Source organism: Lucilia sericata, unplaced genomic scaffold (assembly GCF_015586225.1).
Source record: "Lucilia sericata isolate MDLA Ls3-8-SP2 unplaced genomic scaffold, ASM1558622v1 Contig000270F_arrow, whole genome shotgun sequence".
In the NCBI taxonomy this organism is placed as follows: Eukaryota; Metazoa; Arthropoda; class Insecta; order Diptera; family Calliphoridae; genus Lucilia; species Lucilia sericata.
The window spans coordinates 16,701-44,606 of record NW_023994295.1 but is presented as its reverse complement, the minus strand read 5'-3'; the positions used below and the strand labels follow the sequence as shown (position 1 = coordinate 44,606).

At 30.8% G+C, this 27,906-nt stretch overlaps 4 protein-coding genes across 4 annotated transcripts; 2 read left to right on the top strand and 2 right to left on the bottom strand.

The window, feature by feature from the left end:
• Positions 1-2,563: 2,563 nt before the first annotated feature.
• On the bottom strand, positions 2,564-6,060 carry LOC119603021 (protein Spindly). Its single transcript, XM_037954874.1, has 6 exons — positions 5,451-6,060; positions 5,227-5,392; positions 4,356-4,571; positions 4,151-4,292; positions 3,666-3,764; positions 2,564-3,608 (listed from the first exon to the last, which is right to left on the bottom strand). The coding sequence occupies exons 1-6, from the start codon at positions 5,976-5,978 to the stop codon at positions 2,723-2,725; spliced, it is 2,037 nt and encodes a 678-aa protein (XP_037810802.1). The 5' UTR covers positions 5,979-6,060; the 3' UTR covers positions 2,564-2,722.
• Positions 6,061-7,760: 1,700 nt separating this feature from the next.
• LOC119603027 (ATP synthase subunit g, mitochondrial) lies at positions 7,761-8,666 on the top strand. The gene is made up of 3 exons (XM_037954881.1): positions 7,761-7,835; positions 7,902-7,966; positions 8,101-8,666. Exons 2-3 carry the CDS (start codon positions 7,927-7,929, stop codon positions 8,358-8,360), a joined length of 300 nt encoding a protein of 99 aa, XP_037810809.1. The 5' UTR covers positions 7,761-7,835; positions 7,902-7,926; the 3' UTR covers positions 8,361-8,666.
• An 844-nt stretch (positions 8,667-9,510) lies between these two features.
• On the bottom strand, positions 9,511-16,687 carry LOC119603006 (protein piwi). Its single transcript, XM_037954857.1, has 8 exons — positions 16,547-16,687; positions 16,193-16,354; positions 12,332-13,078; positions 11,792-12,270; positions 11,526-11,729; positions 11,265-11,453; positions 10,999-11,109; positions 9,511-10,941 (listed from the first exon to the last, which is right to left on the bottom strand). The coding sequence occupies exons 2-8, from the start codon at positions 16,301-16,303 to the stop codon at positions 10,053-10,055; spliced, it is 2,730 nt and encodes a 909-aa protein (XP_037810785.1). The 5' UTR covers positions 16,304-16,354; positions 16,547-16,687; the 3' UTR covers positions 9,511-10,052.
• A 310-nt stretch (positions 16,688-16,997) lies between these two features.
• Positions 16,998-18,601, top strand: LOC119603031. The gene is made up of 3 exons (XM_037954888.1): positions 16,998-17,485; positions 17,618-18,299; positions 18,363-18,601. Exons 1-3 carry the CDS (start codon positions 17,126-17,128, stop codon positions 18,479-18,481), a joined length of 1,161 nt encoding a protein of 386 aa, XP_037810816.1. The 5' UTR covers positions 16,998-17,125; the 3' UTR covers positions 18,482-18,601.
• Positions 18,602-27,906: the final 9,305 nt, after the last annotated feature.

Below are 27,906 nucleotides of genomic sequence, written 5' to 3'. Positions count from 1 at the left end.
AGCATAGTTAACATACACATTTAGTACACACTTATTAGTGTAAGTATAAAAAGTTTAGTAGCAGTGTTTTTTTATTAGTTTTCTCACAGCTTCTGTTTGCAATTAATTTATCTTTGTTGGATATATTTCAAATTGTGTTTCTATTATCTGCTAAGAATATTAAAAACTGGACAAATTTACTTCATTGTAAAAATTGCCAAGTTGCTGACAAGAAGTGGCGAAATTTTAATTTTATTGCTAAAACTGAGTGACAAAATAGCAACGTTATAAAAATTTTTAAATTTTAATTTAAAAAATGTTTGTTTAATTAAAAGTTAAGTTTAATTTTATTTCCACTGAATTTTCTTTATTCATATTATTCAATCAGATCCGTGTTTGTATCCTCAATTTTATGTTTATGTTTTCGATATCTAGTCTATAGTCTAGTCTATAGTCTAGTCTATAGTCTAGTCTATAGTCTAGTCTATAGTCTAGTCTAGTCTATAGTCTAGTCTAGTCTATAGTCTAGTCTAGTCTATCTAGTCTAGTCTATAGTCTAGTCTAGTCTATAGTCTAGTCTATAGTCTAGTCTATAGTCTAGTCTATAGTCTAGTCTATAGTCTAGTCTATAGTCTAGTCTATAGTCTAGTCTATAGTCTAGTCTATAGTCTAGTCTATAGTCTAGTCTATAGTCTAGTCTATAGTCTAGTCTATAGTCTAGTCTATAGTCTAGTCTATAGTCTAGTCTATAGTCTAGTCAATAGTCTAGTCAATAGTCTAGTCTATAGTCTAGTCTATAGTCTAGTCTATAGTCTAGTCTATAGTATAGTCTATAGTCTAGTCTATAGTCTAGTCTATAGTCTAGTCTATAGTCTAGTCTATAGTCTAGACTACAGTCTAGTCTATAGTCTAGTCTAGAGTCTATAGTCTAGTCTATAGTCTAGTCTATAGTCTAGTCTATAGTCTAGTCTATAGTCTAGTCTATAGTCTAGTCTATAGTCTAGTCTATAGTCTAGTCTATAGTCTAGTCTATAGTCTAGTCTATAGTCTAGTCTATAGTCTAGTCTATAGTCTAGTCTATAGTCTAGTCTATAGTCTAGTCTATAGTTTAGTCTATAGTCTAGTCTATAGTCTAGTCTATAGTCTAGTCTATAGTCTAGTCTATAGTCTAGTCTATAGTCTAGTCTATAGTCTAGTCTATAGTCTAGTCTATAGTCAGTCTATAGTCTAGTCTATAGTCTAGTCTATAGTCTAGTCTCTATCAGTCTAGTCCTATAAGTATAGTCTACCTAGTCTAGTCTATAGTCATAAGTCTATAGTCACTATAGTCTAGTCTATAGTCTATCTAGTCTATAGTCTAGTCTATAGTCTAGTCTATAGTCTAGTCTATAGTCTAGTCTATAGTCTAGTCTATAGCTCTATAGTCTAGTCTATAGCCTGGTCTATAGTCTAGTCTATAGTCTAGTCTAGTCTATAGTCTAGTCTATAGTCTAGTCTATAGTCTAGTCTATAGTCTAGTCTATAGTCTAGTCTATAGTCTAGTCTATAGTCTAGTCTACAGTCTAGTCTACAGTCTAGTCTATAGTCTAGTCTATAGTCTAGTCTATAGTCTAGTCTATAGTCTAGTCTATAGTCTAGTCTATAGTCTAGTCTATAGTCTAGTCTATAGTCTAGTCTATAGTCTAGTCTATAGTCTAGTCTATAGTCTAGTCTATAGTCTAGTCTATAGTCTAGTCTATAGTCTAGTCTATAGTCTAGTCTATAGTCTAGTCTATAGTCTAGTCTAGTCTATAGTCTAGTCTATAGTCTAGTCTATAGTCTAGTCTATAGTCTAGTCTATAGCCTGGTCTATAGTCTAGTCTATAGCCTGGTCTATAGTCTAATCTAATCTATAGTCTAGTCTATAGTCTAGTCTATAGTCTAGTCTATAGTCTAGTCTAGTCTAGTCTAGTCTATAGTCTAGTCTATAGTCTAGTCTATAGTCTAGTCTATAGTCTAGTCTATAGTCTAGTCTATAGTCTAGTCTATAGTCTAGTCTATAGTCTAGTCTATAGTCTAGTCTATAGTCTAGTCTAGTCTATAGTCTAGTCTATAGTCTAGTCTATAGTCTAGTCTATAGTCTAGTCTATAGTCTAGTCTATATTCTATAGTCTAGTCTATATTCTGGTCTATAGTCTAGTCTATATTCTATAGTCTAGTCTATATTCTGGTCTATAGTCTAGTCTATATTCTAGTCTATAGTCTAGTCTATAGTCAACTCTATAATCTAGTCTCTAGCCTAATTTATAGTCTAATCGCTAGTCTATAGTATAGTATATAGTCTAGTCTACATTATAATCTATAGTGTAGTCTATAGTCCAGTCTGTAGTCTAGTATATAGTCTTGTCTATAGTGTAGCATTTAATCTAGTCTATAGTACCAAGTTTATGAATATTTTAAGATTTAAGATTTACAAAGATTTACAAAGAATTGGAGAAGAAGCTTGATTTTGATGTTGCTCAAATATAAATGTGTTTAGTGTTTAAACTCTATAGAGTCTAGCGCATTAAGCGTCTTTAAGATTTTTTTAATTTTATTGAACTGAGATTTTCTCTTATTGCAGTTATTAAGTTTATTTATTAGTTTCATTAAAAAAAGTTAAATTAGTTTGTTTCGAAAAAAAAAATATAAAATAAAGTCATTATTAGATTGCAAGACATAAAATAAAATAGAAAATTTTCTTAAGTTTTAAAACATTTAAAAATCAATCATGTTTAGAACTTACGACAACACGACGTACAACAATATTGGACTTAGTACGAGATTGTTTAACAGTACTTTTGCTGTTTACTTTATTTGTAGCAGTAGTAGTAGTGGTAGATTTAGCCTCCGTTTTTAGATTTGATGTATTGGTTGTAGCTTTAGTAGGTGATGGAGTGCCAGGACTTAGATTGTGTACAGTATCGGCATTTGAGGAAAATTTAACATTTTTGCCAGAATCCTTAAAAAGCAAATCATTCTGTTTACTTAGTATGGAACGTGCTGGTGGAGCAATTGATTTTATTGTTGGCTTTTCCAATGATCTTTGTGAGGGACGCATAGGCGAAGGAGGTTTCGCTGTTAGTTTAGAAAAATTATCTAATGAGGGGCTATCATCTAATTTATTAATATTATTGTTGTTGTTGTTTTCTTTATCTTCATTATTATTGAGATTCTCTTCTTGTTTCTTAACAATTATTGCTGGTTTTTCCTCTTTGATGCTAATATCTTTTATTTCTTTGCACAATAGCTCCTGTTCTAGTGTTTCCTCATTATGTTCTTTTGCTATAGGAGTAACTGCTTCAATATTATTGTTATTTAACTTATCTTCTGTTTTGATCTTGGGAGTAGTTGTTATTGAGTTTGGTAGAGGACTAGACATTTCTTGTCTGGTTGGCCCCTTTGAGGGTGTCATTGATCTACGTTCGACAATATTATCAAAAGTACTACTTCTACGATTACTAACTATACGTGGCTTAGCCTCCGCTTGTTCTTTTTCGCTGATGTTGTATTCTATAGCGTGTACGGGTTTAAAGTTTATTTTATTTTCCGTTAAAAGATGTTCACGATCTATAAGAATACAGCGTGACTTAAGAGATTCAAAGCGCCATCTGAAGAAAATAAACCAAATAAATTTAAGATTATAAAACAAAATAACATTAAATTACCTGGCCATATCTTGTTGGGCATTGCGTAACTGTTCCTCCAAACTGGCCTTTTGTATGCGTACACTATGCAACTGACTCTTGAGATCCTCCGTTTCTTTTCTACACACAAAGATAGCAATTTGTTATCGTGACAGTAAAACAGCTTTTGTAGTACATAATTTTATAAATATTTACAACTAAACTACATGCTTTTTTAATACATATGATGAATGTATGTGAAACTTTAGAACTTTTTGGTTTATATAGAAAAAGTTAGACCATGATAAAAAAAGGAACTTAGTACTTAAAATTAAAGGAAATACATTTTAAAATGTAATTCTGACTATTTTTTGTTTATGGTTTTAGGTTGTTTAGGACATGCTTGTAATAGGAAATTAATAGTTTAAAGCAAAAAGCGCACGAATGGTAGGGTAATAAAGCTCGACTTTTTGATAAAGTTTCCTATATACTCTACACAACTTGCAACGCGTTTTGTTAGCTCATACTTGCAGAAACTAAGCATAGAATCAAGAAATAATACGCCTTTATCGTTGGCCATATCCTTTAGGCGATCTTGAGTCCATTTCAGTTGACGTTCGAGGTCTTCATTTTGATTCAACAAATGACGGACACGTTCATTAAGTTTTTCTGAAAAAATGAAGAAGTTCTATTTATGTAATACGTTACATTTTCAAGTACTGTTTTATATACCTTGATATATCTTATCTGCATTACAAAATATGGAACTACAAGCTTCTAGTTCTGTATGCATGGAAATATTCTCACGTTTAAGACGTCGTATTTCATGTTCACTTTCATTGTAGATTTTCTTCATTTGCACATAACTTTTCTTTTGAGCTGTAAGCAGTTGCTTCATGGCTTGGCGTTGATCATCTACTTCGGCAAATAATGAATTTCCTTTGCGTTCTAAAGTAACGTTAATGCATAAATTATATTAATCAAGTTTAAATTATAAACCAAAATCGTATGAAATTAGAATCCGCCTTTATTTATAACAATATCTATCTATCTATCTATCTATCTATCTATCTATCTATCTATCTATCTATCTATCTATCTATCTATATATCTATCTATCTATCTATCTATCTATCTATCTATCTATCTATCTATCTATCTATCTATCTATCTATTATCTATCTATCTATCTATCTATCTATCTATCTATCTATCTATCTATCTATCTATCTATCTATCCTATCTATCTATCTATCTATCTATCTATCTATCTATCTATCTATCTATCTATCTATCTATCTATCTATCTATCTATCTATCTATCTATCTATCTATCTATCTATCTATCTATCTATCTATCTATCTATCTATCTATCTATCTATCTATCTATCTATCTATCTATCTATCTATCTATCTATCTATCTATCTATCTATCTATCTATCTATCTATCTATCTATCTATCTATCTATCTATCTATCTATCTATCTATCTATCTATCTATCTATCTATCTATCTATCTATCTATCTATCTATCTATCTATCTATCTATCTATCTATCTATCTATCTATCTATCTATCTATCTATCTATCTTTTCCCTTACCATCATTATCTGGAGCAGCAGACATCATAGCTATTTGAGCATTAGCCTCAGCCAGTTGTTCTTGTGTACTTTCCAGGATTTGTATTTTTTCCTCTAAATCTACACGTTTTGATTGAAGATTTTCTTCCAGACACATAATTTGATCACGCAATATCTCCATATTTTTCTATAACAAAAACAATTTACAATACTGAAAGGAAACCCAATATAAATCTATCTATTACCTCACACTCCGCTATGGTTAAAGTATAACGCACGGAACGTTCTTCGAAATCCTCTATCTTTTGCAACAAGTCCATATTTTCATTTTCCAAGGCTTGTATACGCATCAGATAATCATCGGTTATTTGTGTATCAATTTCCTTGGGTACATGTTCCTTACGCTTAAGAGACTCTTCCAAATCATGCGCAATCTTAGCATTCTCCTCCAGCAATGCATTGTAGTCCTGCTGCAGTGTAGTAAACGATCCCTCCAGTTTACCATATTTCTTCTTCATATCCAATAATTCAGCTTGAGTTTTATGTAAATCATGTTCAATTTCATTGCTATCAGAATTTGTGTATTGCTCGAGTTCTTGCGTTAGGTACGCTTGGGCAGCGGTGGCTGTATCTAGAGAACGCTTTAATTCGTGAATTTTTTGTGTGTCTGCTTCATTTGATTCACGTAAATCTTGGAAACGATCGAATAGTTTACAATACTCTTCGAGCAGTTCATCTCGTGAGAAATTAATTATATCGGGATAGTCAACCATTTTTAAAAATAATTTCAATTCGTTTTTAAATTTTTATTCGCGCATTTATATCATAGCCCTGCGCCGACAAATATTAACGGCGGCGGCGACTGACACCAAAATTGTCGGCGGCGGCTTAAAATTGACTGTAAGCCGGCTAAGTTTTCAACTACGTTTAGTTTTTAATTTTTCTACGATTTTAAATAAAAACGGAATCCGAGAGATCAGAAAGTGGGATTTTGGAAACAAATATATTGTTTATAACAACAAAACAGAGCAAGCTCAAAAGTTGTGTGAGGAATTATGCAGGGATGAATAAAAAATTCTTAAAAATTAAAAACAAATCCTTTCTCCATATAAAAAATTTTGATCAATAACGTAAAAACAAAGAATTTTTATTTGTTTATTTACTAGCTATACCCAATGTACTGTGCTACCCTAAAAGCAATATAAATAAGAAACCCACTTAACGATTTTGATGATTCTAAATACAATGGTTTTCCAGATATACAATTTGTTACATATGGGAGATTCCACGCAAATTATTGGAATTTCGCCAATTATTCCGAACGTTAATTAAGATTTTAATTTAATCTATGAAAAATTTGAATAATCTAATCGCTTCCCAGATATACAAAATTTTGTATTAAATTCATATGGGAAGTACCCCCAGATGAAAGTCCGCCCTTTTTTCTCCAAAATGTTATATTCGGTAAATCATATGTCGTAAAAAAGCAAATTTTGGAAGTGGTCATATACATATATATATGGACTTTGATCATTAGATTAATAAGAACGTCACCGTGATTTTCGGATTAGGGGCTTAAATGTGGAATTGGATCAATTATGGACAAAGTTCTCTATAATTTAAAGTATTGTTATTAATTCTACCATAATTCTATCATAATGATAACTTTTGGAATGATGTATTAGCTATAAACTGATTTTCTGTAAGAGGGTTATATTGGCGGACCGATCCTCATAATTTTATTTTTCATAAATGTAGGTTTCGGTTCCTAAAAATGTTTTTTTCGTAGACATCGACATTTGAAAGTCATTTATGTGCGTTTAAGTTAAAAACGGAGTCAGCCTAAAATCGGCTGTATGCCAGCAAAGTTTCAACAATGTTTTTCAAATTTTCAACAATATGATATTTTAAAGCAAAGAATAATTTTCAAAAAAGTTGTACGTTCCACCCCCATTTTCAATTAAAGTTAAATTATTGTTGTTGTTGTGTGACTGGGTTGACAATCCTTGGTCGTTGTTCGTTGAACTCCGAGTCGTTCCGCTGCGAAGAACCGATTGTCATGGGAACGAAAGTTAAATTATAACTGTTAGTGAAAATGGGGGACTAATTTTATATATATAACTTTTAAGTTTATTTGAGTCTTTTAAATATTCATACATATAGAAGGTACAACAGATCTGTTATAAAAAACTGAAAATTATAATGTTTTGTTTTAATACAAAATATTGTTTACAGTAAAAGGCTTGTCAATTTATGCAAATAAGAAAATGTAAGACATCGACCTTAAATAGAACAACATTTTTTAAATATTAATTAACTCTCATGATTTAGAGATTATAAAAAAATCCATTTTTTTTTCAAATATTAATTAGAATTTTAAAATTTTTGAGTTACGGAAGCATAGGAAACAATTGTATATACATTTTATACAAATTTATGAAATCGTAATTTCAAGAATTATATGCATCTTTAATGGTGCTGGTTATTCTATTTGAAGAAATACAACTCTGTGGAAATGTTCAAAACATTACGTCAAGGTGAATTTTATATACATCTTACGTCATTTTACACAATTTAACAACCCTGTTCTACTATTGTGAATGCTTTTATATTGTGTATTTCGACGACAGGTAATCAGAAAAGTTGCAGAAATTTTTTCGTCTCCTATAATTTTAAAAATATTTTTTATCTTATAGAAAATTTGCCAACAAAACACACAAAATGGCCAGCATCGCTACTAAATCTTCTGGTTTAATCAACAGTAAGTCAAATATTCTATGTAAAAAAATCTAATTTGCAAACTTAAAACTAACCTTACATTTTTATTATGTAATTTTTTGTTCGCCATTTTTCTAGCGGAAAAATTTCATTTCTAAATAATTTTCTTAATTCCAGGACTTATGGTCCAGGCTAGACCACAATTGGACACCTTCTTGAAATACGCCAAGGTCGAGTTGACCCCACCAACTCCCGCCGACATTCCCGCCATCCGTCAAGGCATTAGCCGTTTGGTGACCGGTGCCCGTACTGGTGCCTACAAGAACGTTTCCGTACGCGAAGCTTGGCTCAACACCTTGGTAACCATGGAAGTTGTTTTCTGGTTCTACATTGGTGAATGCATTGGCAAACGTCACATTGTTGGTTATGATGTTTAAATTGTAAAATCATTGTAATCGAACGAACTAAGTTCAACCCAACATCTTCTGTTAAGTCAGCGTGTTTTTTTTTTTGGAAAGGAGATAAAACAGAAGTTGTATTCTAGTTATATTTTTTTCCAATAATAAAGAATTCTATGTTTAGATTTAAAAACAACAACAACAACAAATTTAAATGCTAAATGAAAATGGCTTTTCGTTATTTCTCGTTGGAGCATTGAATTTTTCAAAATGAATTTTGTGTGTTAATTTTCATTGTGAATCTAATTCCGATAAAATAAAGCATTACACAAAAATAAAATGTAATTGGAGTGATGGAATTATTTTGCTGATGGGACAATCTTTGTTTTACACAGTTTTTTTTTTGGGAATTATGGGGCACACATTACAATTTTGAGCCTTAAATTGTTTACAATACGATAATTGCTAATTTTCCTAATTTGAAGCTTATTAAAGAAACTTGAGCAGATTATTTTGATTAACATTTTTTAAATTGGACTCCAATATCAGGAACTATATCGGCTAATAGATTGTTTATATTAATTTTTATTTAAAAAAGCTTTTTGGGGGAAAAGTTTAATTGGCTTATTAGGGCTTTTATTTGGATAAATGCTCAAATAAGAGTTTGTTGACGAACGAAAGCTTTTTGATGAAAATGCGCTTTTCATAAAAGATGGCTTTTTGAGGAATGCTTTTAAATAAGTTTTTTGGACAATACACTTTTTTAAAAATAGAGCTTTTTGAAAAAATTTCAGTAATAAGATTATTTATTTAAAATGTTGGCCAAAAGAGCTTTTTGATTGGAAAAGGATACTTTTCAGGGAAAAGTGAACGAGAGTTAGCTTTTTGGAAAAACAAAGCTTATTAATAAAATGTAGCTTTTTGCTGGTAAATAGATTTTTTCTTGTTAACACAAATACTTCTGAAGTAAAAAAGAGCTTTTTCATTAAAAAATAGCTTTTTCATTAAAAAATAGCTTTTTCATTAAAAAATAGCTTTTTCATTAAAAAATAGCTTTTAGAGAAAATAGATGCATTTTATGGAATATAGTGGCGTAAAATAGGCTTTTTTGTAGAAAAAAAGCTTTTTTGGTGGAAGAGAGCTTTTTGATGAAAAGTATTTTTTTTTTGAAGAAAAGTTCGCTTTTTCGATAAAAATCGATTTTTACACAAAAATATATATTGTTTTTTATTTCATAAATTCATTAAGACAAAAAAACAGTTTTTTAATAAAGTAAAAATATTGAAAATGAAAAGTTAGCTTTTTTTAAGATATAAAAATTTAAATTCAAAATATTAGTATTATTATTGTTATGTTAAAAAATAACACAAATATTAAATCTAAATAACTAACTAGTGAAATTATTAATATGTGTAATTAGAAATTTGAAGAAATTAATGTAATTTCGAGCGATTTTTAAGCTAAATTACTTGTAAATTAAAAAACAAAGAATTGCTTATAGTGTTTCTTTTTTCTACAAATATTGTTGAAAAACTTAATAAGTAAATGAAAAAAAGTATAAATGCTTTTTAAATTAAAGCATTAAAATTTCTTTTAAATTAAACGCGCAGACAAAAAAAAAACTGTTTTAAACACAGTTAAATTAAAAAATAATAAAATATAGGAAACTTAACTTATTTTTAATAAAAACTAAAGGCAAATAAACGACAAAAAAAAAAAGAAAATAATTTCTTACAAATAATAAAGTTTCTTTTCTAAAGCATTCTGTGGTGGTTGGAAGAGACTGGAACCCACTAATGTGGCCAATTTTTTGGCATATTGACACACAGCCGGTACTCGTGTAGTGCCCGACCAATTATAATACAAATGTGTCATTTTATAGGTTAACAATTGCATTTGATCTGGTGTCAAACGTATGGTACTATAGACTACATTATAACTAGTGGGTGAGACAGTGCCCTGACGTACTGATTGTGATACCAAATAGAAATCATAACGCTCAGGTAGAGTAACAACATCATCGACTACAGTACCGGGTGGAGGATTGTGACCACGAGCAAATAGGCGGGTGTTTATAGATTTCGTTACTACAACATAGGCAAACATGGGCGGTTTTTCAGCTTTAGCTCTTTTGTACTCTTGTTCCAATTTCTCCACAATATCTTTAACTTCATGTTCATACAATTGTTTCAAAGAACCCTCACTCACGCCATCACGATAGAAAAGTATACGATTGGGTAAAGCATCATGTTCCTTTTTATATTGGCGCAGAGCTTTTGTCATCATGGGCCACAAACTATTGGCTAAAACATCATGTGAACTACACTCGGCTACTGTACTATAAAATGTGGCATTTGATTTTAAATCCATGGTGGCTACTAAAGCACCAAATGCTTTAGAACGATCTCTTGAACTTTTCGCCACATCATAACCGATGGTCATTAAACCTTTCAGCGGTATATCAATCATCCAGGGTGTGTAGCCTAATTTACAATTGATTTGTATGGCAACTTTGGTGGCAATGCTCATTAGACCTTTAGGATTACTGGCAGACTTTTGTGTTATAACCTGAGTGGGTACGCTGCGTTCTAGGCAACTTTTCTTTTTGATGGAGGCATATCTAGAGAAAGATTTCAAGTTAGTGTAGATACAATTTTAATGTTAGATTTTGTTTTACCTTTCAGCCATATTGTTTGGCACCAGGCACATTATTAATTGGGGATCTTGACGGCAACAATCTTCCATGGCTTGTATATAACTGTGGGTGCGATCATCGTATATAATAACTCTGGAATTGAAGAAGTTAATTTTGGTTAAAGAAAAGCTTTAAATAGCTTTTTATGTAAACTAACTATTTCATGAAGCGATTTTTGAAAAAAGCTTATTTGTGAAAAGCTTTCTCACAAGAGGACTTTGAAAGTTTTTACATCCACCAATACTTACTCTCTTGGTCTATCCATTTGCATTTGCATGCCATTCGCGGCACGCAGTAAAGATTCAACAAAATTACGCAATTCGCGAGCATTGCGTGAGGTAGCAATAACACACCAGCGATTTAAACCGCGCGAAGGTGTAGTAAACATGCCTATGCGGCAATGTCTAGTCCAGTCGGCTTGTTCACCAGAAGGTTCCCTAGAAAAAAATTAAGAATGAAAATAAGCCTAACATTTCAAAAGCATTAAAATAAATGCGTTCTTCAATTACTTTCTATGATCACGGAAAACGATTTTTTGTTGATCTAATATACGACCCTCTACCTCAACTAAACGATCATCCAGTTGCATATTCCATTCATTAAGAATTTTAACACTATCCTCGGTTTGTTGCAAACGTCTATTGAATATTTTCAAACGATCAATACGACGATCTGGATTCATGCGCGTATGATCGGCTAAGGCACGCATGAGACTGGAAAACAAAAAATGTATTATCAATACATGTAAAGGAATTGTTTTAAGCTTCCAACTTACCGGAAATTATTGCGCATACTATCATCTAAACCAGTGGCACGACACAATTCTGGTATTAAAATAACCACCTCTTTTTCACCACCACGCACTGAACGTTCTTTTGATTTGGACAGCAGTAAAGGTTGTCCTGGATCCTTAATGCGTAAATTATATCTTTTGTAATAATAATCGAGGAAGGAGACACTTTCACCTTTCATACTAAATGTTTCTTTGGGTGTCTTTTGGAAATCAATATCATTAATACGATATGTTTTATTATTGTAATCGGTTAAAACAGTTAAACCAATAACATGACGTTTAAAGTCTTCACGAAAGTCACCCGAACTGCGATCGAAACAACGTTTGAAAATGTCGTAAACAGTTTCAGTACGCATTACCTTGTGGGCAATTTCAGCACATAATAGTATATCCTTTTCATGCTGACGTATAGAGGTTTGATAGCCCGGCCAGAGCTGCATATGATGCTCACGTATGTCAATCTAAATAATCGAAAATTGTTTTAATTTATCTTTATATTTTTAGCATTTTATTTCCCCTTACCTTGGCTATGGGATCATAAAAATTACGTCCCACCAATTGCAGTTTTAAACCCTCCATAGAACGTCTTAGAATTAAATTTAAAATTTGTAACGATTGCCATTCTGTCATGGAAATGAGACCTACATATTTGATCGTTATAACATAATTTTCTCCCTGCCGGGACTTAGTGTGTAAGATAGTTTGTTCTTCTCGTAGTTTAATGGTAGTGAATAGTTTTGTGCCATCATATAAATAGCCACCCAATTTGGAACGATGCTCTGATAGAATGCCACTCTTTAAACGTTTCAATTCGATGGTGGGTGAAAAACTCACATGATATTGATATAATCTCCAGGTGGGTGTGGTTTTCAAACGGAAATAATTTGTTTGTAGTACAACTCTTGTGCCCTGAACACCAACTTTACTGGTAACATCTGATGGTTTTGTATGAACTAATGCAACTTCATAGCGATTATTGCGATCTCTACGTTGGTCGGCTCCTCCGCGCTGATCGCCTCCTCCACGTTGATCGGCTCCCCCACGTTGTTCACCGCCTGCTCTACTAGCTACGGGCGGAGCAGCTTCTCTAAAGGCTGCCTGTGAGGTACTTGGTCGTTCATCTCGTCGATCTCGTCTTTCATCATATTCACGTTTCTGTGACGATGATCGTGAATGACCTTCGGGTGAATCACGTGTTTCACGTTTAACGGAACTTAATCTGGAGCGATCTTCTGTGGAATCTCTTTCTCTTTTGTAAATTTTTGGTCTCTAATGAAACAATTATATAAGAGAAAAATTGTTTTTGTATTGCTGTGTAGGAAAGTTTGATTTCCGGTAGATAAAAAGGCCAAAAAATAGAAATGGAACTAAACTTATTTTAAAAATTTTCAAATACCTATAAATTTAGCATATGAAAGTACGTGATCTTCAATCAAGATCTAATAGTTCTTTCCAACGTAAAATGAAACATGGCATCCAATCAAGATCGGGAAGATCTACTGTTGACAATTGATCGTAGTCAGATTGTGTTATATCTTGGATGTTTCAATTATAACATTTTTAAGGGTGACCAGATGTGTCGAGGGAAAGTAACTTTTATGAAAGGGCAATGGTAATACTGCCTTGATCTACAGTCGTAAATATTGTGCTACTTCAAAGAGATGCGTCCATTAATCCATTGCACAAAATAGTAAATCGATTAGTTGAATATATGACTACAAGCTGGCTATTCGTGAATGAACCGCATGGCCTAAGCGGGAATATTAGAAATCAAAACTGTTTTCCCATTTCGATTTTACTTGGCGACTTTCCTCGAAGTCTGCTATAGGTGTCTGCTATGACCGTGATATTAATGGCGTTTTTATGAATAACGTTCAATGCGGTCGTATATAAAGATCAATCCAAGGAATCATGCATATAACTACATATACACGAAGGTTCTTCCTGATATGCCGCGCTGGAGCATGAAACTATTTGATGTTAAAGTTGGGATGACTGCTCCTGTGACATCTCTTTGGAAATTGTTTAGTAAACATTATATTATTTTCCTTGAATAGTATAACCTTGCACGTGTAGGTGATGGTCTAAGATAATTTGTAAGCAAACTGTTACAGTCTTTAGGCCAGTATTTTGGCAGTTTTGAATGTTTCTCTATTCGGTGTTGAGATTGTGCAAAAGTTAATTAATTGTCTATCGTTGATTAATAGATTTTGAAATAATATCTGCAGAATGGTGAGAGGAAGGAAAGGAAAAATCAAGTACCAATAGAAAATCAAATTATGGCTGCCATACGTTATTGGGGTGGGACTGAGGTAAGGTAGTGCAAGCAAAAATGGGGGACAAATTAAGTTTCAGGGAAAAAACGTTTCTAATTCAAATTATATCTTAATTTAAACGAATTTTTGCATACTTATTTACAGCATCCCGAAATTACCGCTCGCGTACATGGTGTTTCATTTCGAACTCTATTAAAGATAAGTAAACGAGTAGCAGAAGCTTTATCCTTTAAAGCATCGCGTTATATACGCATGCCTTGCCTACTGCTGGAAAAGGAAAAAGTTACCAAATCATTTTACGACTTGGCCCATATGCCACAAGTTATTGGTGCTGTAACTCATACAAAAGTCAAATGTAAACGTTCTAACGCTGACAATGAAACATCGACAAAATCCGATGATATTCTACACATACAAATTGTAACCGATGCGGATCTAAAGATACGTGATCTAGATTGTCGTTTTCAAATGTCAGGACAGTATTTTGGCAGCTTTGAATGTTTCTCTATTCGGTGTTGAGATTGTGCAAAAGTTAATTAATTGTCTATCGTTGATTAATAGATTTTGAAATAATATCTGCACACGATTTCAATGGTCTGTTATGGCATATTATTTAAGAGCAGAAATTGAAAGATTTCGTAGATAAAATAAAAGGAATTGTTATTGCATGAAATCTAGTTTTCTTATATACATGTGGTATTAAGGATACCAGATAACAAAGGCATATAAAATTAAGAAAATAGTTGTGTTTGGCAGACGAGATACATCTCAAGTTAATATAGTTCGTATGTAAGGAAAAGTCCAGGAGTTATAGGATTAAGAATGTATTGATATATTGCTAGCTTTGTGGCTAACAAAAATTTCTACTTTGGCGTGTCCCAGAAGCCGTCAGCAAATGTTAAAAGTTGGGTTTTTGGTATTGAAACTGAAAACTGTTCGATCAACAATGGTGGTTAAGTGGTTAAGCAGAATGGTGGTAAAATATTGGGATATTTTTGCACTTATGTTATCGATATTCATTCAAGGAGTTGCAGAAAAGATCACTCCAATTGTAGCATCACACGGTAGGAGAAGATATCTCAGGAATGACTTTCAAACTGATCATGATGATCCATTATATCCTATGTAACACTTCTTACTCGTCTAATCGGAATTTCTCAGCTACTATTGTTATATTTTACACTCTTATCTTGTTTTTAAGTTTTTTTTTCTATATTATATATTTAAAAACCACATCATTTATCAAGTATTTATGCTTCACATGATTTCTTTTCATGGCAGTTTGTTTTGTGGTCAACTCATATCAGGATAATTCAATAGTATTAAAAATGTATTAGTTTTATTTAATAAATACTGCATGAAAATTCTGCTCTTTCATGTGACTATATTTTTAGAAATTGAAATTTTCCATTCCTGTCTTAAATATTTCACAAAAGTACAGTTACATGTTGTTTTAAAGGGATTTGCTGCTGCAAAGTGTTTATTCAGTATATTTTGAAATAGGAATATTTGTTATTTTTAAACATAAACAAAACACAAGAAAGTATAGTCGGTCGTGGTCGACCATGATATGTTTATGTTTATATTCAAATTATTTATGCTGAATTTTATTAGTTTTTTTTCTGTAGTATGGGTGTAAGGTGAAATAATGGATTGATTACAATCATTTGTTTTCATCCTTGGCCCAAAAAAGGGTACTTGCCAAATTTCATCAAAATTGTTATATTTTTGTGCGTTACAAATCAGCAGAAACTACAATACCCTCACTTAGTGGTGTAGCGTATAAAAAGTGTCAAGTGTTAGAAATAAAATACACTGGTTTCTTTTGATACTTGAATTGAAAAGTAAATTACAACTGAAATAGAAATGAACTAAACTAGCATTAATATCTAGATCTAAACTGGATATAATTCTAAAATTGTGCAGAGTTCGTTCTTAATTTTTAGCGTTTTTTGTTTTTCTTTAAACGTTAAATATTCCTCAATATTCCACTCTCAATTGACAATATTGTTGAATAAAACTTGGTTAAAATAACGGGACTCTTTGTCAAATTTGCTATTATTTTTTTTTGTATGGGAAAATATTTGTAATAAGAATGAACACTTACCGGCTCTTCTGTGTATGACGGTTCGCGAGGACGACGCGAAGAACTGCTAGCCTCCGATGAATGATACTCACGGGAAGGACGACGACGACCACGATTTTGATCGTCTGACATGTTGATTCAATTACGTTCGAAAAGCTTTTGATGCAATCAGAATTATTAAAGCTGAAATGCAAAACATTTATAAAAACACAAGAGCAAATTTTTTATCGCTTGTGAAGTCTTTGCGTGCACAACAACAGTCCACTACACTTGCAAAGACCACAACAAAAAAGCACGCTGCTTGTTGAATGTTTAGCCTAATCCAACAAAACATTAGCACTTCTGAATTAACATAATAGAAAACATTTTAATTACCTCGAATATTTATTCCATATGGCAATTGTTTTGATTTAAATTTAATATTTTATTAATAAAAATTCGAAATTGTTTGTCAATTTATTCGCCACTACGTTAACTTGGTTTTCCAACAACTTTAGCGTTTGCTTCTTCTTCGGCGAATAAGAAATGAAAAGAAAAAATGGCAATAATAATGCTAATAACAAAAAAACTATACCCAGGGTTGTTGACATTAGTATTAAAATGCTATTAATATTAAAAAATTCAAATAAAAAACCAGGATATTTTTTTTTTAATTTTTATTAATTAAATAAAAAAAATTGCAATATATTCTGTAAAATTTTTGTAAAATGAATCATTTTTATAATACCACTTATATACTACCTTTTAATCTTACGCTTCATGTTTTGCTATTTATCTCAATTCTTCTTTTTCCGGTTTATTATTGTGAATGATTTTTTTTGTAAACAAACAAAACAATACAACTTCACAGAATAGAAAAAAAAAAAACTAAACCTTCAATGAAAAATTAAAAAAAAATCCTTTTATACGCAATCTATTTAAATGTTTTTAATTCCTTAACATAACTAACAAATCATGGAATTACAATTATATGAAAATTTTCAATATGATCTACACGAATTGAATACATTTCAAGAATTCCTCAACATGGAGAGTATCATCAAACGTATCGAAACTAGCAGACAATTTAATAGATTGTGTGTATCCAAGAAAATGAAAAAGCGCGAAAGACGCTTTAATCCTTTAATGGATTTAACAGAATCTCATTTTCGTCGCTGCTATAGATTTAGCAAGGAGAATATGAGGCGTTTGTTGGAAATGTTAAAGGATGATTTGGAAGTAGAGCAGCAGAATGGTGAGAGGAAGGAAAGGAAAAATCAAGTACCAATAGAAAATCAAATTATGGCTGCCATACGTTATTGGGGTGGGACTGAGGTAAGGTAGTGTAAGCAAAAATGGGGGACAAATTAAGTTTCAGCGGAAAAACGTTTCTAATTCAAACTATAACTTAATTGCTTGAATTAAATTAAAATAAATTTAAACAAATTTTTGCATACTTATTTACAGCATCCGGAAATTACCGCTCGTGTACATGGTGTTTCATTTCGAACTCTATTAAAGATAAGTAAACGAGTAGCAGAAGCTTTATCCTTTAAAGCATCGCGTTATATACGCATGCCTTGCCTACTGCTGGAAAAGGAAAAAGTTACCAAATCATTTTACGACTTGGCCCATATGCCACAAGTTATTGGTGCTGTAACTCATACAAAAGTCAAATGTAAACGTTCTAACGCTGACAATGAAACATCGACAAAATCCGATGATATTCTACACATACAAATTGTAACCGATGCAGATCTAAAGATACGTGATCTAGATTGTCGTTTTCAAATGTCAACTACGGCCTGCAATAAGTTTACAGCGGCAGATATTTTCGCTCAGACACGCATTAAGGAGCGTTTCGAACAGAATGAATTTCGTGGTCGTCTTTTGTTGGGAGATGATTCATTGAAGTGCACTTCCTATCTCTATACACCGGTAACATGTGCCATATCATTGGCTGAACAGGCTTTTAATAATGCCCAGCGTTTGACTTATGAACCGGCTAGATTTTGCCTTAATCTCTGGCGTCAACGTTTTGCTATATTGGACAATGAATTATATGGTTCATCTTCTACAAATCGTCATGTTATTGTGGCTTTGGTCTTGTTGCATAACATGGCTATTGAATGGAGTGATTCTTCGTTGGGTGAGGAAATATTTGCTAATACAAATATTTAATAGTTTTAATTTTATTGTTTTTTTTTGTTAGATGAATTTAACAAATTAACACCTTATAGCTGCTCTTCCTTTATGGATACTTCAAAGAGTCCGGATGATCGTGGCCGTACGGAATTTATTAAAAATCATTTTTACCCTTCACTACATTGAAGGGTGTAAATTAGAAATAAAAGGAAAAATATCAAGATCTTAATAATTAATGGTATTTATATTTCAATGGGTAAGCTGAATATTGTGATCATTCTACTTTAAAATAGCTGCCTCCACATAAAATGTTTATCCCTATTTTAAATCAAAAACTCCTGTTTTTTATTTCAGAAACAAGATTTTTACATTCATTTGCTTAAAAACAAGCACAAAGAATTCTTTAAAAGTTGTATCGGTCTTATTCCAACTAAACTGGAGTTTAGTATAAATATTTCCTGTATATTTCCCCATGAATTTCTATAACAAAGGTAAACAATATTGGTAGTTAATTAAGTCCATATTAAAGTGTCTTGTTTAAGTAATAATTATAGGCAAGTCTAATAGAGTCATAAAAATATGAACGATTCAAGAATTAGCTCGTTTTTTATATTAAACGAAGTTATAAACAATTTAAGGTTTTTGACTAAAAAACACGATTTTTGAGGGAAAATATGAGTGATCACAAATGAAGCTTCTTTTTCAATTTAAACGTGTTTTAACGAAGTTATAAGCGATTTTAAGTTTTCTAAGGGTTTCGATCTAAAAATCGATTTCTGAGGGAAAATATGAGTGATCACAAATGAAGCTTCTTTTTCAATTTAAACGTGTTTTAACGAAGTTATAAGCGATTTTAAGTTTTCTAAGGTTTTCGATCTAAAAATCGATTTTTGAGGGAATTTATGAGTGATCACAAATGAAGCTTCTTTTTCAATTTAAACGTGTTTTAACGAAGTTATAAGGGATTTTAAGTTTTCTAATGATTTCGACCTAAAAATCGATTTCTGAGGGAATTTATGAGTGATCACAAATGAAGCTTCTTTTTCAATTTAAACGTGTTTTAAGTTTTCGACCTAAAAATCGATTTCTGAGGGAATTTATGAGTGATCACAAATGAAGCTTCTTTTTCAATTTAAACGTGTTTTAACGAAGTTATTAGCGATTTTAAGTTTTCTAATGATTTCGACCTAAAAATCGGTTTTTAAGGAAAATATGACTGATCACAAATGAAGCTTCTTTTTCAATTTAACGAAGTTTTAAGCGATTTTAAGTTTTCTATGGTTTTCGATCTAAAAATCGATTTTTGAGGGAATTTATGAGTGATCACAAATGAAGCTTCTTTTTCAATTTAAACGTGTTTTAACGAAGTTATAAGCGATTTTAAGTTTACTAAAGTTTTCGATCTAAAAATCGATTTCTGAGGGAATTTATGAGTGATCACAAATGAAGCTTCTTTTTCAATTTAAACGTGATTTAACGAAGTTATAAGCGATTTTAAGTTTTCTAAGGTTTTCGATCTAAAAATCGATTTCTGAGGGAATTTATGAGTGATCACAAATGAAGCTTCTTTTTCAATTTAAACGTGTTTTAATGAAGTTATAAGCGATTTTAAGTTTTCTAAGGTTTTCGACCTAAAAATCGATTTTTTAGGGAATTTATGAGTGATCACAAATGAAGCTTCTTTTTCAATTTAAACACGTTTTAACGAAGTTATAAGCGATTTTAAGTTTTCTAAGGTTTTCGACCTAAAAATCGATTTTTGAGGGAAAATATAAGTGATCACAAATGAAGCTTCTTTTTCAATTTAAACGCGTTTTAACGAAGTTATAAGCGATTTTAAGTTTTATATTTTTTTTCGACCTAAAAATCGTTTTTTGAGGGAATTTATGAGTGATCACAAATGAAGCTTCTTTTTCAATTTAAACGTGTTTTAACGAAGTTATAAGCAATTTTAAGTTTTTTAAAGATTTCGATCTAAAAACCGATTTTTGAGGGAAAATATTAATGATCACAAATGAAGTTTCTTTTTTAATTTAAACGTGTTTTAACGAAGTTATAAGCGATTTTAAGTTTTCTATGGTTTTCTATCTAAAAATCGATTTCTGAGGGAAATTATGAGTGATCACAAATGAAGCTTCTTTTTCAATTTAAACGTGTTTTAACGAAGTTTTAAGCGATTTGAAGTTTTCTAATGATTTCGACCTAAAAATCGATTTCTGAGGGAATTTATGAGTGATCACAAATGAAGCTTCTTTTTCAATTTAAACGTGTTTTAACGAAGTTTTAAGCGATTTGAAGTTTTCTAATGATTTCGACCTAAAAATCGATTTTTGAGGGAATTTATGAGTGATCACAAATGAAGCTTCATTTTCAATTTAGACGTGTTTTAACGAAGTTATAAGCGATTTTAAGTTTTCTAATGATTTCGACCTAAAAATCGATTTCTGAGGGAATTTATGAGTGATCACAAATGAAGCTTCTTTTTCAATTTAAACGTGTTTTAACGAAGTTATAAGCGATTTTAAGTTTTCTATGGTTTTTGATCTAAAAATCGATTTCTGAGGGAAATTATGAGTGATCACAAATGAAGCTTCTTTTTCAATTTAAACGTGTTTTAACGAAGTTTTAAGCGATTTGAAGTTTTCTAATGATTTCGACCTAAAAATCGATTTTTGAGGGAATTTATGAGTGATCACAAATGAAGCTTCTTTTTCAATTTAAACGTGTTTTAACGAAGTTATAAGCGATTTTAAGTTTTCTAATGATTTCGACCTAAAAATCGATTTTTGAGGGAATTTATGAGTGATCACAAATGAAGCTTCTTTTTCAATTTAAACGTGTTTTAACGAAGTTATAAGCGATTTTAAGTTTTCTAATGATTTCGACCTAAAAATCGATTTCTGAGGGAATTTATGAGTGATCACAAATGAAGCTTCTTTTTCAATTTAAACGTGTTTTAACGAAGTTATAAGCGATTTTAAGTTTTCTATGGTTTTTGATCTAAAAATCGATTTCTGAGAGATTTTATGAGTGATCACAAAAGAAACTTCTTTTTCAATTTAAACGTGTTTTAACGAAGTTTTAAGCAATTTTAAGTTTTCTAATGATTTCGACCTAAAAATCGATTTTTGAGGGAAATTATGAGTGATCACAAATGAAGCTTCTTTTTCAATTTAAACGTGTTTTAACGAAGTTATAAGCGATTTTAAGTTTACTAAAGTTTTCGACTTAAAAATCTATTTTTGAGGGAATTTATGGGAGATCACAAATGAAGCTTCTTTTTCAATTTAAACGTGTTTTAACGAAGTTATAAGCGATTTTAAGTTTACTAAGGTTTTCGATCTAAATATCTATTTCTGAGGGTATTTATGAGTGATCACAAATGAAGCTTCTTTTTCAATTTAAACGTGTTTTAACGAAGTTTTAAGCAATTTTAAGTTTTCTAATGATTTCGACCTAAAAATCGATTTTTGAGGGAATTTATGAGTGATCCCAAACGAAGCTTCTTTTTCAATTTAAACGTGTTTTAACGAAGTTATAAGCGATTTTAAGTTTTCTATGGTTTTCGATCTAAAAATCGATTTCTGAGAGATTTTATGAGTGATCACAAAAGAAGCTTCTTTTTCAATTTAAACGTGTTTTAACGAAGTTATAAGCGATTTTAAGTTTTCTATGGTTTTTGATCTAAAAATCGATTTCTGAGGGAATTTATGAGTGATCACAAATGAAGCTTCTTTTTCAATTTAGACGTGTTTTAACGAAGTTATAAGCGATTTTAAGTTTTCTATGGTTTTCGATCTAAAAATCGATTTCTGAGAGATTTTATGAGTGATCACAAATGAAGCTTCTTTTTCAATTTAAACGTGTTTTAACGAAGTTATAAGCGATTTTAAGTTTACTAAAGTTTTCGACTTAAAAATCTATTTTTGCGGGAATTTATGGGAGATCACAAATGAAGCTTCTTTTTCAATTTAAACGTGTTTTAACGAAGTTATAAGCAATTTTAAGTTTTCTAAGGTTTTCGACCTAAAAATCGATTTTTGAGGGAATTTATGAGTGATCACAAATGAAGCTTCTTTTTCAATTTAAACGTGTTTTAACGAAGTTATAAGCGATTTTAAGTTTACTAAGGTTTTCGATCTAAAACTCGATTTCTGAGGGAATTTATGAGTGATCACAAATGAAGCTTCTTTTTCAATTTAAACGTGTTTTAACGAAGTTTTAAGCAATTTTAAGTTTTCTAATGATTTCGACCTAAAAATCGATTTTTGAGGGAAATTATGAGTGATCACAAATGAAGCTTCTTTTTCAATTTAAACGTGTTTTAACGAAGTTATAAGCGATTTTAAGTTTTCTAATGATTTCGACCTAAAAATCGATTTCTGACGGAATTTATGAGTGATCACAAATGAAGCTTCTTTTTCAATTTAAACGTGTTTTAACGAAGTTTTAAGCGATTTGAAGTTTTCTAATGATTTCGACCTAAAAATCGATTTTTGAGGGAATTTATGAGTGATCACAAATGAAGCTTCTTTTTCAATTTAAACGTGTTTTAACGAAGTTATAAGCGATTTTAAGTTTTCTATGGTTTTTGATCTAAAAATCGATTTCTGAGAGATTTTATGAGTGATCACAAATGAAGCTTCTTTTTCAATTTAAACGTGTTTTAACGAAGTTATAAGCGATTTTAAGTTTACTAAAGTTTTCGACTTAAAAATCGATTTTTGAGGGAATTTATGAGTGATCACAAATGAAGCTTCTTTTTCAATTTAAACGTGTTTTAACGAAGTTTTAAGCAATTTTAAGTTTTCTAATGATTTCGACCTAAAAATCGATTTTTGAGGGAATTTATGAGTGATCACAAATGAAGCTTCTTTTTCAATTTAAACGTGTTTTAACGAAGTTATAAGCGATTTTAAGTTTACTAAAGTTTTCGACTTAAAAATCTATTTTTGAGGGAATTTATGGGAGATCACAAATGAAGCTTCATTTTCAATTTAAACGTGTTTTAACGAAGTTATAAGCAATTTTAAGTTTACTAAAGTTTTCGACCTAAAAATCGATTTTTGAGGGAATTTATGAGTGATCACAAGTAAAGCTTCTTTTTCAATTTAAACGTGTTTTAACGAAGTTATAAGCGATTTTAAGTTTTCTAAGGTTTTCGACCTTTGAGGGAACTTATGAGTGATCACAAATGAAGCTTCTTTTTCAATTTAAACGTGTTTTAACGAAGTTATAAGCGGTTTAAAGTTTTCTAAGGGTTTCGACCTAAAAATCGATTTCTGAGGGAATTTATGAGTGATCACAAATGAAGCTTCTTTTTCAATTTAAACGTGTTTTAACGAAGTTATAAGCAATTTTAAGTTTTCTAATGATTTCGTCCTAAAAATCGACTTTTGAGGGAATTTATGAGTGATCACAAATGAAGCTTCTTTTTCAATTTAAACGTGTTTTAACGAAGTTATAAGCGATTTTAAGTTTTCTAAGGTTTTCGACCTTTGAGGGAACTTATGAGTGATCACAAATGAAGCTTCATTTTCAATTTAAACGTGTTTTAACGAAGTTATAAGCGATTTTAAGTTTACTAAAGTTTTCGACCTAAAAATCGATTTTTGAGGGAATTTATGAGTGATCACAAGTAAAGCTTCTTTTTCAATTTAAACGTGTTTTAACGAAGTTATAAGCGATTTTAAGTTTTCTAAGGTTTTCGACCTTTGAGGGAACTTATGAGTGATCACAAATGAAGCTTCTTTTTCAATTTAAACGTGTTTTAACGAAGTTATAAGCGGTTTAAAGTTTTCTAAGGGTTTCGACCTAAAAATCGATTTTTAAGGGAAAATATGAGTGATCACAAGTAAAGCTTCTTTTTCAATTTAAACGTGTTTTAACGAAGTTATAAGCGATTTTAAGTTTTCTAAGGTTTTCGATCTAAAAATCTATTTCTGAGGGAATTTATGAGTGATCACAACTGAAGCTTCTTTTTCAATTTAAACGTGTTTTAACGAAGTTATAAGCGATTTTAAGTTTACTAAAGTTTTCGACCTAAAAATCGATTTTTGAGGGAAAATATGAGTGATCACAAATGAAGCTTCTTTTTCAATTTAAACGTGTTTTAACGCAGTTATAAGCGTTTTTAAGTTTTCTATGGTTTTCGACCTAAAAATCGATTTCTGATGGAATTTGTGAGTGATCACAAATTTTTCAATTTAAACGTGTTTTAACGAAGTTATAAGTGATTTTATGTTTACTAAAGTTTTCGACCTAAAAATCGATTTTTGAGGGAAAATATGAGTGATCACAAGTAAAGCTTCTTTTTCAATTTAAACGTGTTTTAACGAAGTTATAAGCGATTTTAAGTTTTCGACCTAAAAATCGATTTCAGAGGGAATTTATGAGTGGTCACAAATGAAGCTTCTTTTTCAATTTAAACGTGTTTTAACGAATTTATAAGCGGTTTAAAGTTTTCTAAGGGTTTCGACCTAAAAATCGATTTTTAAGGGAAAATATGAGTGATCACAAGTAAAGCTTCTTTTTCAATTTAAACGTGTTTTAACGAAGTTATAAGCGATTTTAAGTTTTCTAAGGTTTTCGACCTAAAAATCGATTTTTGAGGGAATTTATGAGTGATCACAAATGAAGCTTCTTTTTCAATTTAAACGTGTTTTAACGAAGTTATAAGCGATTTTAAGTTTTCTAAGGTGTTCGACCTAAAAATCGACTTTTGAGGGAATTTATGAGTGATCACAAATGAAGCTTCTTTTTCAATTTAAACGTGTTTTAACGAAGTTATAAGCGATTTTAAGTTTTCTAAGGTTTTCGACCTAAAAATCGACTTTTGAGGGAATTTATGAGTGATCACAAATGAAGCTTCTTTTTCAATTTAAACGTGTTTTAACGAAGTTATAAGCGATTTTAAGTTTTCTAAGGTTTTCGACCTAAAAATCGATTTCTGAGGGAATTTATGAGTGATCACAAATGAAGCTTCTTTTTCAATTTAAACGTGTTTTAACGAAGTTATAAGCGATTTTAAGTTTTCTAAGGTTTTCGACTTAAAAATCGATTTTTAAGGGAAAATATGAGTGATCACAAATGAAGCTTCTTTTTCAATTTAAACGTGTTTTAACGAAGTTATAAGCGATTTTAAGTTTTCTAAGGTTTTCGACCTAAAAATCGATTTCTGAGGGAATTTATGAGTGATCACAAATGAAGCTTCTTTTTCAATTTAAACGTGTTTTAACGAAGTTATAAGCGGTTTAAAGTTTTCTAAGGGTTTCGACCTAAAAATCGATTTTTAAGGGAAAATATGAGTGATCACAAGTAAAGCTTCTTTTTCAATTTAAACGTGTTTTAACGAAGTTATAAGCGATTTTAAGTTTTCTAAGGTTTTCGACCTAAAAATCGATTTCTGAGGGAATTTATGAGTGATCACAAATGAAGCTTCTTTTTCAATTTAAACGTGTTTTAACGAAGTTATAAGCGGTTTAAAGTTTTCTAAGGGTTTCGACCTAAAAATCGATTTTTAAGGGAAAATATGAGTGATCACAAGTAAAGCTTCTTTTTCAATTTAAACGTGTTTTAACGAAGTTATAAGCGATTTTAAGTTTTCTAAGGTTTTCGATTTAAAAATCGATTTTATATTTCGCGATTTTAAGTTTTCTAAGGTTTTCGACCTAAAAATCGATTTCTGAGGGAATTTATGAGTGATCACAAATGAAGCTTCTTTTTCAATTTAAACGTGTTTTAACGAAGTTATAAGCGATTTTAAGTTTTCTAATGATTTCGAACTAAAAATCGATTTTTAAGGGAAAATATGAGTGATCACAAGTAAAGCTTCTTTTTCAATTTAAACGTGTTTTAACGAAGTTATAAGCGATTTTAAGTTTTCTAAGGTTTTCGATTTAAAAATCGATTTTATATTTCGCGATTTTAAGTTTTCTAAGGTTTTCGACCTAAAAATCGATTTCTGAGGGAATTTATGAGTGATCACAAATGAAGCTTCTTTTTCAATTTAAACGTGTTTTAACGAAGTTATAAGCGATTTTAAGTTTTCTAAGGTTTTCGACCTAAAAATCGATTTCTGAGGGAATTTATGAGTGATCACAAATGAAGCTTCTTTTTCAATTTAAACGTGTTTTAACGAAGTTATAAGCGGTTTAAAGTTTTCTAAGGGTTTCGACCTAAAAATCGATTTTTAAGGGAAAATATGAGTGATCACAAGTAAAGCTTCTTTTTCAATTTAAACGTGTTTTAACGAAGTTATAAGCGATTTTAAGTTTTCTAAGGTTTTCGACCTAAAAATCGATTTCTGAGGGAATTTATGAGTGATCACAAATGAAGCTTCTTTTTCAATTTAAACGTGTTTTAACGAAGTTATAAGCGGTTTAAAGTTTTCTAAGGGTTTCGACCTAAAAATCGATTTTTAAGGGAAAATATGAGTGATCACAAGTAAAGCTTCTTTTTCAATTTAAACGTGTTTTAACGAAGTTATAAGCGATTTTAAGTTTTCTAAGGTTTTCGACCTAAAAATCGATTTCTGAGGGAATTTATGAGTGATCACAAATGAAGCTTCTTTTTCAATTTAAACGTGTTTTAACGAAGTTATAAGCGGTTTAAAGTTTTCTAAGGGTTTCGACCTAAAAATCGATTTTTAAGGGAAAATATGAGTGATCACAAGTAAAGCTTCTTTTTCAATTTAAACGCGTTTTAACGAAGTTATAAGCGATTTTAAGTTTTCTAAGGTGTTCGACCTAAAAATCGACTTTTGAGGGAATTTATGAGTGATCACAAATGAAGCTTCTTTTTCAATTTAAACGTGTTTTAACGAAGTTATAAGCGATTTTAAGTTTTCTAAGGTGTTCGACCTAAAAATCGACTTTTGAGGGAATTTATGAGTGATCACAAATGAAGCTTCTTTTTCAATTTAAACGTGTTTTAACGAAGTTATAAGCGATTTTAAGTTTTCTATGGTTTTCGACCTAAAAATCGATTTTTGAGGGAATTTATGAGTGATCACAAATGAAGCTTCTTTTTCAATTTAAACGTGTTTTAACGAAGTTATAAGCGATTTTAAGTTTTCTAAGGTGTTCGACCTAAAAATCGACTTTTGAGGGAATTTATGAGTGATCACAAATGAAGCTTCTTTTTCAATTTAAACGTGTTTTAACGAAGTTATAAGCGATTTTAAGTTTTCTATGGTTTTCGACCTAAAAATCGATTTTTGATGAAGTTTTCTAAGGTTTTCGATCTAAAAATCGATATCTGAGGGTATTTATGAATGATCACAAATGAAGCTTCTTTTTCAATTAAAACGTGTTTTAACGAAGTTATAATCGATTTTAAGTTTTCTATGGTTTTCGACCTAAAAATCGATTTTTGAGGGAATTTATGAGTGATCACAAATTAAGCTTCTTTTTCAATTTCAACGTGTTTTAACGAAGTTATAATCGATTTTAAGTTTTCTATGGTTTTCGACCTAAAAATCTATTTTTGATGAAATTTGTGAATGATCACAAATGAAGCTTCTTTTTCAATTTAAACGTGTTTTAACGAAGTTATAAGCGATTTTAAGTTTTCTAAGGTTTTCGATCTAAAAATCGATTTCTGAGGGTATT

Excerpts from the sequence above, each read along its gene's own strand:
- LOC119603031 (XM_037954888.1), top strand. The coding sequence starts at position 17,126 with ATGGAATTACAATTATATGAAAATTTTCAATATGATCTACACGAATTG. Across the intron at positions 17,486-17,617 it reads GTTATTGGGGTGGGACTGAG|CATCCGGAAATTACCGCTCG; the intron begins GTAAGGTAGTGT and ends ACTTATTTACAG. Across the intron at positions 18,300-18,362 it reads ATGGAGTGATTCTTCGTTGG|ATGAATTTAACAAATTAACA; the intron begins GTGAGGAAATAT and ends TTTTTTTGTTAG.
- LOC119603027 (XM_037954881.1), top strand. The coding sequence starts at position 7,927 with ATGGCCAGCATCGCTACTAAATCTTCTGGTTTAATCAACA. Across the intron at positions 7,967-8,100 it reads ATCTTCTGGTTTAATCAACA|GACTTATGGTCCAGGCTAGA; the intron begins GTAAGTCAAATA and ends TCTTAATTCCAG.
- LOC119603021 (XM_037954874.1), bottom strand. The coding sequence starts at position 5,978 with ATGGTTGACTATCCCGATATAATTAATTTCTCACGAGATGAACTGCTC. Across the intron at positions 5,393-5,450 it reads TAACCATAGCGGAGTGTGAG|AAAAATATGGAGATATTGCG; the intron begins GTAATAGATAGA and ends TTTTTGTTATAG. Across the intron at positions 4,572-5,226 it reads TGCTGCTCCAGATAATGATG|AACGCAAAGGAAATTCATTA; the intron begins GTAAGGGAAAAG and ends ACGTTACTTTAG.
- LOC119603006 (XM_037954857.1), bottom strand. The coding sequence starts at position 16,303 with ATGTCAGACGATCAAAATCGTGGTCGTCGTCGTCCTTCCCGTGAGTAT. Across the intron at positions 13,079-16,192 it reads CGTCATACACAGAAGAGCCG|AGACCAAAAATTTACAAAAG; the intron begins GTAAGTGTTCAT and ends TTGTTTCATTAG. Across the intron at positions 11,454-11,525 it reads GTTTTCCGTGATCATAGAAA|GGAACCTTCTGGTGAACAAG; the intron begins GTAATTGAAGAA and ends ATTTTTTTCTAG.